At 48.8% G+C, this 12,128-nt stretch overlaps 1 protein-coding gene across 8 annotated transcripts in view; it reads right to left on the reverse strand.

Annotated features, from left to right (window-relative positions):
* Nucleotides 1-7,032: 7,032 nt before the first annotated feature.
* The window catches only part of Stim (stromal interaction molecule), a 31,965-nt gene continuing 26,869 nt past the window's right edge, over nucleotides 7,033-12,128 (reverse strand). For 6 of the 8 annotated variants that reach the window (XM_089566357.1, XM_089566356.1, XM_089566353.1 and 3 more), the window contains one exon: nucleotides 7,033-11,122. In XM_089566357.1, the coding sequence (XP_089422483.1) occupies nucleotides 10,720-11,122 (403 nt within the window). In that variant the 3' untranslated portion in view covers nucleotides 7,033-10,719. The remainder of the gene's footprint in view (nucleotides 11,123-12,128) is intronic. The other 2 variants (XM_089566359.1, XM_089566358.1) reach the window with 1 other exon arrangement.

Genomic DNA, 12,128 nt, shown 5'->3' on the forward strand with positions numbered 1-12,128 from the left:
CCAGCGCCTCTTCTACGGGATACAGTTACCTTCGGTATCAACAGGTGTCGCCGAGTTACTATTAATTAAATATGCTACCAAAGATAGCATTTGGTAGCATATACAATAACTCTATAGGCCGCATTCTTTTTCACCAAAATAAAGTTTTTCACCACCACACCATTCCCTCGTTCGCCAAATTAGAAAGTGAGCTCGTCCTGTGCTCTGTGTTCTCTTATGTGTCGTAGTTTTAGGGCAATATCAAATGGCTTATGTAGACGATCACCAATTATAAGTATGGCCAAATGGTTTCTTTCTCTACCAACTTCCTCCCTTGCTTTGCGGAGCGGTTCCGATGTGCACCGGGATATGTGAGACACTTTACTGCTCCATTTCCTTTCCTCAAAAACCAATTTTTCAATGAATTCGATCACTACCTGTCCCTTCGTCCTTCCTCTCCTCCCTAAATGTTTCCACTTACAGCTTGGTTCGTTACCAGTTACCGCTGCAAAGAACTAGTTACAAAAAGATTTTCACGGGTGTCGGCACATGTAAGTAAATAATAAAATGGTCATGAAGGAAAGACGCAGTGGGAAAACACGAACCGCGCCATGAAGGAATGGATAAAGGAGGGAGTTAAAAAAAGTCACTCGGTGGACAGAACAAGAAAAAATTGGTGTAGTTTAGCTCTGGTTAAACCTGGTTGTCTGCGAAAGCAATACAGTGCTCCTCGAGGAGCGCGGCTCGACCGGCTCGCTCCTCCTGCCAGCCGCAGGGCATCTTTGCCGGATTTTATTTTCGGCTCACCTCCACCTACGCAAATGCGATGAGGATGCCTTAGAAGTAGTTCTCCGCAAGATTTATAAGAGAGCGCTCGACCTCCCCATAACGACGTCCAACAAGCGTCTCCTCGGTCTGGGGCCCGGATGACCATCACCTTTGGGGAGTTACGAGAAGCTCATCTTAACAATCAATTCTTGCGCCTGAGCAAAACACCTGCGGGGAGCCGCCTTCTGACCCGCTTACACATATCCTACGCTACACAGACAGAAGAACGGGTCCGCATCCCTGAAGCCTAGCTTTGCACTCCACTGCAGGTGCGACCCCATGATGGTCGCCGTCTCGCGCGGGCGGACTATCTCTCAACAATATGGCCATAAGCCAGGTGTCTTCTATGTAGATGCGGCCGGCCCACACCATGGGGGTTAATTGGTACACGGCGGCCGTAATCCACCAAAACACTACAGTTCAGGACCTTACTTTCCGTGCCCCAAACATTACATTTGCGGAAGAGATCGCCATTGCACTGGCCGCCGCAGATCCAGAGTCCCGAATCACGGACTCCAGGGGCGCCTGCCGCAATATTGAGCAAGGGTATATTCCAGACCGTGCTTTCAAAATTCTCCACGCATGCGAATACTCGGGGTTTCCGACCCATCGTACCATCGTGTGGGCTCCGGCTCATGCGGGTCCTGAGGGTAAACTAGTAAAGCTTTTTGACGGGCTAGTTGGTACATATTCATATTTGAAAGGGTGTGCGCTAAAAAAGACGTACACAGGAAAAAGATAGAGACGACAGGAAAGACGACGCGCTTCTTTCCTGTCGTCTCTATCTTTTTCCTGTGTACGTCTTTTTTAGCGCACACCCTTTCAAATCTGAGGGTAAACGAGGCAGCCGACGTACGCTGCCGCCCGCGCGTTTACTCACCGGGCGTCGCCTCATCCGCAGCCTGATCCGGAATTCAATTTCAATCCGGCCATCACCTTTACAGAGATCACCTCTCTTTATGAAAACTTTCATGGTCTCTATCCACCTCCCTGTAAAGGCCTCACCAGGGTGGAGGAGCGCTGGCTTAATTCTCCGCCTCTATACCAATACTGTACTGTGCCCGGCAGTACTTAAGCACTTCAATTCTTCTTTCTCGGGCGCGTGCCCACACTGTGAGGAGGAGTTTCCGAACACCTACCACATGGTGTGGGCATGCCCTTCCAATCCTGCCTACCCACCCCACCTCCACCCCAGTCGAGAGGGCTGGGAAGCTGCCCTGCGCGGCTGCTCCGAACTCCATGCCCAACAGGCATTGGTATCTAGAGCCCGGGCCGCTGCGGAAGCTACAGGGATCCCGGACTAGGGATCCCTTCTAGTGTTTGTAAGGGGCGGGCCCTTCCGGCTCGCCCCATCGACCTCTCACTGTAAATAGGGGGTATTCACTGAGGCCGCGCTACCAGACGGAGCGAGCGTCGTCGCGGCAAGCGCGCCATGTTTGGGGTCGTTTCAGACGAGCTCGCGCAGTGTCACGGTGCGCCTGCGCCGTGAGGTACCCGGCCTGAACTGTTAGTGATCCGTAACATATTTGTACGTTGTTGAATAAGCGACCACTTATCTTTGTGGAGCGCGTATATTGTGCATGAAGTTTGCAGCAGAATTCTTCTGCGCCGTGATATAACCGAGCTGCCTCAACTCGGCAGCAAAACTGGCTGGCTGCGCTGCACGCAAAAATGTACACGACTTGCAGCCTTTAATATCAGTTGATAACTGTCAGCTAGTCATGCAGGGCACTTCGTGGATAAACAGCACGATTATTAACCGAAATTCCAAAACTGCCGCCGCAGAAATTGATAATTCAAGCGCCTCCGCGAACTGCTGACGCTTCTCAGACGGTCTTTCAGCAAAAAGGCAAAGCGTCATAACTGCCTTATTTACGCGACAGAACGGTCAAACAAATACTGCGATGCGCTCGCAGCACGAACGGCAGACACAGTGAGAATGTTTTGCAGTTTTACGTAGCGCTGCTTCGTATGCACAAGACGTCTAGCGCTTTCGCAGCAACGCAGTGTGCAGCCATTCAGCTAGATTCAGTAGTAGCATGTCACTTTCAGCAGATACAGATGACAAGTTAAGCTACAGCTAAGTGAACAGACCCTTCGAATTACTCACCTCTTCAAAAACGGCACTTCGGCCGCCGGCACCGCGGACGTCGGCACCCTATGCACGCTTCTTGGACTCCCCCGCTTGCCAAGTAATTGCACCCACTCATAGGTTTGTATGCTTTAATTCCTTGGCCTGCCAGCAAACCTAAGCCGTGCACAAGGTGGGCCTCGATACCGGTGAATTCAACGCTCGGCAGCAGTCCTCTACGTCTCACACTGCGCCGGCGCCTGCGCTCTCTTACGGGCCGACCTTTTCACAAAGTGGAATCTTTTGAGCGTTGCCGCTCTTTTCTGCTTCGCGCAGTTCCCGGAACACCCTCTCAGTAACGCGGTGTTACGGGCCGGACAGTAATTTATCTATGGCGAGACGCGAAATACTCTCACATTTCACCCATCACCGGCTATTTAACGCTGCGGCTGGCTGCGGCGGCCGCGCGCGCAACCACCAACATGGCGAATGCGGCGCCGGCCGCTAGCGCCCCTTGCGGATGACGTCATGTGAATTTCCTCCTCCTCCTATCTGCGGTGGAGAGAGCAAGCTGACGTCACGCGTCGGAGAGGCTGACGTCACACCATCTGTTAGGCGCGGCGGCAGCTCCTCGAGGAGAGAGGGGTCCACGGGCCACGGACCACGCGACGAGCTAAGTGCTTTCGCAATAAAAATGTTTTTTCAGGAAATGAAAGGCGCAGTAATATTTCACGTGCACACACGACGCACAGCACATGGGCGCCTTTTGCGTTTCGTCTCGCTTGAAACGCGGCCGGGTTCGAACCCGGGTACTCGAGTTCCGTAGCCGAGGGCTCTAGGTCAGTGTCGGCATGCTTACGTGGTTTGGACAGTATTGCCTTTAGCATCCTGCATGCCTGAGCCACCTACCAAGAATGCTAAATAAGTTTATTATTATTATTATTATTAAAGGAATAGGGGCTCTGAAACACCCTCCGAGGAGAGCACATTGTCATGAAAACCGAGACATAATACACTTCTATGCGCAGCACAGAACCCACAATCACAAGCGAAAGTTGACGTGCCCTTACCGGCGACTTTTTCATGCTGGCACATTCCTCCGTCGCTCGCACCTGCGTATACAATTAAGTTGAGAGGTGGCTATTGGTTAGATTCTTTCAGTCGTCAGGCATCTTCCATGGCCGCGACCAATAAGCCGTGTAGCTCCGGAGGGTAAGAAAGCTCCTCCCCACCGGAGGCGGAGCTTCCTGACCCACCGCGCTGTTATTGGAAGCCGGCCTTTCAGCGTGCAAAAAGAGACTAGAGGAGAGGGAAAAGCGCGAAGACGCTGAAATTGAAATTTTGTCTACGGGTAACTCAGCTTCTACAAAGCGCATTAAAAACAGCGAAATCGCAAGTTCGTGGCCAATGTAGCTTTCGCTACAAAATTCTTGATGGGCAATATTCGTGAAGCGGCGTGCTTTAACATAGCAGGCATACCGCAACTTACAACTTATTAGAACTTCTATCAGAACCTCTGAGTGAGTAAAATAGGAATGAGAATGAAGAGAGAGCGAACTATGAAAGGGAGCGAGAATTAGTTGGGGAGGGGGTACCTGTTACAACCGTTGTTGTCGCTTCGGCGGACGCGATTGTCGCGCGGTTCTTTTACTCTTTCCTCTCATATATTACAACTCTCTTTTATCTGCATGTGGCAGCGGTTGTGGCTCGGCTCGAGCCAGTAAGCAGGCCCGTGCAATTTCCTTTTCATCCTTATTACAGTTACACCGTGTTACAGTCGCAACAAAACCACGCCTCATAGATCCCACCTGCACCAACTGCGGTAGCACTGCCACCCTCTAACAGGGGTTCTCAAACTGGGTTCCGCGGAACACAGGGGTTCCGCGGGCTGTCTTCTGTTCCGCGAGAACCCTCACCGGCCCTGACCCGGCAGCTGATATGAGACTGGCTCTGAGTGCTACTGAGCCACGCTTTGACTTGCTCTTAAAAGGGAAGCAGTACCACCCATCACATTAGTATTTGTATTAATCTGTGCAATAAACATTTAGCCTCTGCAACTTTCCCTTTGCAAAAATGAAGGCCGATTCACACGACGGACCGTTCGCCCGCGGTCCGCGCACTACGTGTGCATACGTCAGCACTTTGAGAGGCGCGCTGGATGCATGGATGGATGGCGGCCGACAGCGCGCCCCTCAAAGTGCTGACGTATGCACACGTAGTGCGCGGGCCGCGGGCGAACGGTCCGTCGTGTGAATCGGCCTTGTGAAAGCGGGGGGGGGGGGGGGGGGGGGTTCTTTGGAACTTATGGTGTCTTCGGCTGACACGCACGGCCTCCGTGCCGGTGCGCAGGAAGTCAAACACTACACGAGTGGCACGTTTCCTTGCACATCAGCCGAACGTGCGAAAACTCGCAGAGCGCCGTTGCTCTTTCTGCCGTCTGTAAACCGAGGCCTCCAAGACCCGCGATAATCTCAGAGGCTATTCCTACGAGCGACCGACGCCAACGAGCGCAGTTTGTGCAATTCGCAACAGCCTCTTCAGAACAGTGCAGTACCGCGCTTGTAACAGGCGTTGATAGAATCGGCGGGAAACGCGGGACCCACGAGCCTGCTCGTGAGATACTGCGATTAATTATGGGAGCGCAGGTTTGTAAGACCCCACACCAAGGCGTTTATGCTCGCCGGTTTCGATGCATACGCCTTTAGAGCTTCAGCTAGAGTAACTTCCGAAAATGTCAGCGGGTGATTCTTAATGACATCCTTTAACCTGCGCATACGTTGGCAAAAAGTACGATGTTATAAAGTGCAGGCATGCCGGATGAACAGGATATGCCGTTCACTGCAAGAGCTAAGGCAGAACTTGCAAGACTAAAAATATTGACAAACCTTTAATTTCCTCATAATGGAAGGCACACGGCTCGCCGGCCGGCGGCTGCGTGATTGCAGCGCGAATAAATGTACTGCAGCTGCTATAATATTCAACATTTCTTTAAAATGTGCCCACTCTTCGTCGATGCTGCCTCAACCAACGAGCGTGAACAGCGTCGTCTGCTAGCGCGCGCTGCACGACGGGATTGCACCGCGCTCCACCGTCGGTCTCCACGGTGGCGCGGTGGCGCGCACGCGTGTCGTGCTCGTCCTACCCGAATGTACGGCACTGCACGAGTGGCATCCAGCCGAACGTGGGGCACCGCACGAGTGCGTAGAAAACTCCACGAGTGCCGTCAGCCGAAGACACCATTAGTGAAGGCTTTTGGGGTTCCTCCAAGCAAGAAAGTTTGAGAACCCCTGCATCATATGCTAGGCCACTGCTCATTGGCTCGCTCTACTGCATACGTCACTTCCGTAGCAGACGACACGCCGTTCCGGGTTCTCGGCAACTCGGCTACAGTGAACTGTAGCCGAGTTGCCGGAAAATTGACGCCCGTGGTGTGACGTCACACAGAGGGCGCGGTGAGCGCCCACCAACTAAAGCCCCTCGATAATTACCAACAACGGCAGGAACGGTAGCCGCGCGGCGATCGCGACGAGACAATGACGAGCCGAGTTGCTGGAGGATCGAGGGCCGTGGTGTGACGTCACAGTGCGGCCACGGCCAATACCTCCTAGAGGTATTGCCACGGCTCAAAGTGCGACGACGGCGAAGAGGCGAAAACCTGCCGTAATGTAGCTAAAAGTAGAGGCAGCTGTAGTCGAATACAACTCAAGAACAAAGCGGGTTTTCCCCCCATCAACGGACCACCCTCCAGCCAATGACGTGTGCAGATTTTCACAAGCCTGCTAGCGCGACAGTGCAGGGAGTGGTGGATGAAAGGGGATAGTCCCCTCCTTCCATGGTGGGGGTAGCCCCTTCCCTGTACTGTCACACTAGCAGGTTCGCAAGAATCAGCCGACACCACTGGCTGGAAGGGGGTCCTGGGGCCCTTTGACAGGGAAAAGCGGCTCCGTTTTTGAGTTGTATCAGACTACAGCAGAGCTGTCACACCTTTCAGACATTGGTACCTTCTTTTATTTTGCAACAAAACCCAGAACTGGTTACCAGTGACGCACTTTGCATTTTTTTTTTTCAGCTTGCTTTTTAATCCTGCACAGTGACAGAACTCCGGTGTCATTGCAACGCATGCTAAACCTCCATTGCATGAATAATGCCACCAATGAAAAGACAAAGGATTGACTTTATTTCGCAGCAGCACATCGCTTATTCCATCAGCCATTTTGTATTCAGTGACAAAACAGCACACCGTGTAAACGAAGATAAAAGTTTACTAAACTTTACCCTCACCCTGTAATTGCTCTGCAGAAGCTGGCTGCAACAACAGCCATTCCAAACAAGCTCTATGCTAGGCAGAGTTCACACACCAAATAGAAGGCCAAAGGCTTCAGCTGTAAAGGGGCAACATTACTCAGCAAGACCATGATTGGCATAGCAAACATATTGCAGGTTAATTAATACAGATGGTACAGGTCTTCACCTTTGTGTGCAACACAATACTTATGCAGAATCTCCTGGCCCACTGGAGAAGCGAAAATTGATCGGGTGTTTGTTTTGTTCAGGACCTGTTGCCAAGTGTGAGCAGTAGGCTATGCTTAAGAGACATGCATACTTCAGAACCACCTAATCGTCGCTTCTCAACGTCTGTTGGGTCACTCCTGCCTGTTAGGTAGCTGTTGGCACCCCATAGAAGTAAAGGCACCCAGTGCCAAGCAATATTATATTGGTGCACTGTTCAAACAAAATGCAGACGCGGTGGTGAGGCGGCAAGATGCCCGCAGCCTTCACTTCACCTGCTGAGCAAAGCTATCCCATGTACAGCTTTCAAAAAAGAAGACTGCATCAATTAACTGCATGTCAGACATTTGTTACAAGGGTGTTGACAATTTAAGAACTTTACAAATCTAACTGGTTAACAACAAAGGTTAAAACACAAATTCAAATCAGCAGATCTTGTATGCGCTCTGCCACAAGACACGGCTGCACAACACCTATTGTGCCCTATCTTGCAGCGAAGTTTCCAACATTTTCAGCCCTCTTTCATCGGCATGCCCTTAAATGCCAAGGTCAAATAAATGCAAAGGGTAACAAAAACTGTGCCTCTGACCGGGCATTCTTTTTCTGCCGCGTAATGCACTTAAAGGACAACTGCACAGGTTTTAGAATTCAACGAGCTTGAACGGGTCGAATATGTGAAACTTGCAGGTAAAGCATGCAGAGTCCTTTGGGGCTAGCATTTTAAATGGTCACGTAATCGCAGATTAAAATCCGTACAGCCTTCAGGCTTCTCCACAGCTCCAAGTGGGGAGTGTACGATGACGTCATTTAAGATACAGGTACATTTTCGACGCATAAACGCTTGCTTTGAAGGAAGAAAACCAACATCACCGAAGGCAAAGCCCACTGAGAGTTGTTTGGGAGCACAAAACAAAGCTTGGAAGGGTGTGGTAGACGGCAGCATAAATTTGAAATCTTAGTGCCAGTGACGTTGTATCAAGCTTCTCTGCAAGCCTGAAATTTAATAGTTGATTACGTCACCATTTCAGATGCTAGCTCAAAAAAAAAAAAAACACTTTACCGGCAGCCTACATCCTGGAATAATGCAGAATTCTGAAAAAGTGGTGCAGTTGCCCTTAAAAAACTGCAGAACCTATATGTGCATGGCCGAAATGCAGATTTAAGTTGGGTGACAAAAGCAAAAGAAAACGAATGCTCCCGAGGAGCTCCTGGCTTGCTTGAAGCAACATGCACAACAGTTCTAGTAATACCCTTCCCAGAGGAGCAATGAGCACAATTACGGTTCAAGATTGCATGAATGGCGACATCCATCCTGTATTGCGTATGTATGACACAAAGCTCCCAGCAAGAGATCCCTCAGCCGATATCACAGATCGTGAAGCAGTGCATCCGGCACCACACCAAGTGCAATGCTCATCCTCCAAGTCTAAAGCATAGCGTCCATTTAAATGGCTTGAAGCAAGGGGACAGAGTGGAAGCAACACAGCCAACTCATTCACATCGCAGGTTACACACGAACAATTACGGATCATGGCAGACCGACAACATTCAAAATCGCAGAAAATAAAACTCTCCAACGAAAAAAATTCTAAACAATGGAACTGTACCAAAACATGCATACAACACAGAACATGCTGGTTATCTTCATGGACAACAACAACACAAATCCTTTAGAAATTGGGCAACTTGCACACATTGGTCTTACATTCCCTTTAGCAAGCACTAATAGAGATGCTACTTTTTCCTATTCAGTCATAACTCATCAAGTTTTATGTAAGAGATGGTAGAGCTTTACGCTTGTATATGTGGTTATAGGGTTAACACCCAGTTTTACATACGTGGCTACTTTAGTAACAACCAAAGCATGTCATAGATACATAGTTAACATGCAATAACACTGCTAAATTTTGAAGCAGTTAAACTTAACGGCTGAGCATGATGACCTCAAAGTTAACCTCACTGGACTCTTGAGAAAAGGATTAGTTTCTGGCGGCAAAAACTGCTTTGATTCAACAGCTATCACAAGTCCTTGCATTCAGAATACATCAGGGAGTCAGTGCCGTAGCGTAACTGTACATGCAGAGGACAGCCATTATTTTCGTGCCAGCATTCCAGCTCAGATACTTTATTTCTCAAGGGCAGTGAATCGCCTAATCCCACAGATACTCTTAGCAAGCTTGACTTGAAAAAAGTGGCCAACATAAGGTGCACTTGGCTTATAGAGAGGCAAAAAAGCCCGGATGTCAACTTAAAACAAAAAAATCATGCAACGCCAGCAAAAGAAGCACACAAAAAACAGCAAAATAATTCTTGCATAAAAAGGCGTTCACAAAAAATTCCTGATAGAAAAATGCTCACAAATCAAAAGTTCAAAATGGTCTACTCAAGAAAGAGCATTCAATTTGCTTATTCAGTCACAGTGCAAGTGCTTACTAAATCAAAGATGTACAACAAAGAACACCAAGAAAAAGCCAATTCTATCAATCGTAAACTGTATGTCCAAATCACTGCACCGACACTTTACCAAACAAAGTGCAAAAAAAAAAAAGGAACAAAAACTCTAAAATGTGCATGCCAACACCTTCAGATAATGGCTTCTAGCACAAACAATATAGTTCACATGCCATATCAAAAAATATAAGTTAGAAAAATACAGTACTTCACGTGCCAGTCGCATCTTTGTTGCCAAGAGACTGTTGCAAAAAAAGTATATGTATATATATATAATAATCTGTGCCTTCAAGAAATGCAGATGTATAAAATATCGGCAAGTGTCTCTCAAAACAATGAAAGAAAAAAAGAAGGCACATGGGAAGGGAATCAAAACATGGGACAGACATAGGGCTGTGTGTAGTCGCACAGTAATAAAGAACCATGGCTGACAATAAAAGAGGCCAAAAACATGACAACTTTCATTCACTCCCACTGTGCTTTGCACAGCACATGCTGATTAAAGCACGAAGAAAAATGAAACAAGGTACTTTTGAACTGCATTAATGATGCACAGTTGCAAGCACAGGGATTGTCTCCCTTACAACTCTGCAGATCTTCATGGCCTGCTTTTGCACAACACAACAACAGCTTGGACATAAACAAAGCTGTGTTGCCCTGCAATGAACCTACAGGTGAGACAGAAACAAAGCAGAGCCACAGGAAATCGTGCTGAACACTACGTGCTCAGCAACACACCGGCAAAGTTGGGCAAAAAAAAAAAAAGAAACGAATGGAAATACAGGCGGATCATTGCCGACACTACTCGGCAGCTAAACTACCCACTGGGAGTATGCCGAGGTGGGAATACAAGGAACAGTGTCAGTTTTTTCCTCACGCAGTCACGACGCCTTCGGCTTTTTCTTCTTGAGTGGCTGGAAGATAGACGATGCCTTCGTCTTCTTCTTTTCTTTTAAGCTGTCGTCGTCAGCTGTTGAGTTTGAGTCTGTCGAGTTTTCCTCATCGACGACAGCGCCAGAGAAGTTGCCTTTCAGTGCGGCCACCAGAATGTTGCCCGCTTTTTTGCGTCGCTCTATGGAAGACGCGGATGTGAGCGGCGGTCGCGGAAGCAGGAGTGGCTCGGAAGCGGTGGTGCTTTCTGAGGTGGTCGGCGAAGACGGCTCGGTCTGGACCATGAGCTCAGTAGACGTCAGGATCCGGCGAGGTGGTGCGTCGTCTGCACTGGCGGCCTTGTTCAGCAGATGGCTGCTTTTGGGCCGTGTCAGCTGTGGCGGTTCTGATGGGCTGCCAAGAAAGGCATGGGTGGCAGTTTGATCTGTAGCACCAGTGTACTGGTCCGTCATACAAGCAGTAAAACTCGCTGCAGCTGATTCAATGGTTCCCATCCAGGGACATGAATAGGTAATGCTGGCTAAGCATGCTGCTGAAGGGTGTAAATCGCAAGCTTTCCTGTGATACACACACACTTTGCAGCTTATTCGCTTAGAATGCCCAAATCAGAAAGCCCAACTTGCCGCCATTTCCTGTCTTTAAATGTACAAGACTAGCATGATTAAGGCCTCTAGCTTTCCTCGATTCCACAAAAAATCGCGGAGTTCAGCATTTTTCACCGGACTGTGTGCTAGCAGCCACATTCTTTTTTTGTGATGATGTGTTTGTGGACACTGGTAGGAATAATATAATGATAAAAATGTAACTAATTTAATCACCTGAAAGGTAAAATACGGTAAAAATGTTATGCTAATGACTAGATATGCTTGCACCTCCTCTGTTCAAGCAAGCCAACGTATCAAGCATAGCAGCTCTGGCAGCAATGCGCACTGACACATTTGTATGAAGCACCAGGAGTGAGGATAGTGGTGCTTGTTAAAAGCAGTATTGCCATACTTTCACGAATATAACGCACATTTTTTTCCCTAAATCATGTGCTTCAGTAAGCACCAAGCTAGGAATATATAGGGAAAAGTTTTTTTGCCCCTGTTTGAGATGCCCACAGCTAGCTCACCCACCAGGCTATTGAGCTGTGGGGAAAAGAGAACTTCTCAATGACCTTGGGCCATCGAAGTGAAATTCGCAGCATGTACTGGTGTGAAATAGTTGCTACAAATATGAAAAGGAAACGGTACAGGCCGTTGGTAAAAATGAGAGAGCAGTGAAAGCTCCGTGAGGAGTAGGGAACGGCAAAAAAGTGGAGAACGAGCAGACAACTACGCTGAACAAAACATAAAGCAGCCAGATAAGAAGCGGCCGCATGGCAACCACTGCTGTGCCAGAGTTTGGCTGCGAGAAA

The sequence above is a fragment of the Amblyomma mixtum genome, chromosome 1, assembly GCF_055824585.1.
Source record: "Amblyomma mixtum isolate Tamu chromosome 1, ASM5582458v1, whole genome shotgun sequence".
In the NCBI taxonomy this organism is placed as follows: domain Eukaryota; kingdom Metazoa; phylum Arthropoda; class Arachnida; order Ixodida; family Ixodidae; genus Amblyomma; species Amblyomma mixtum.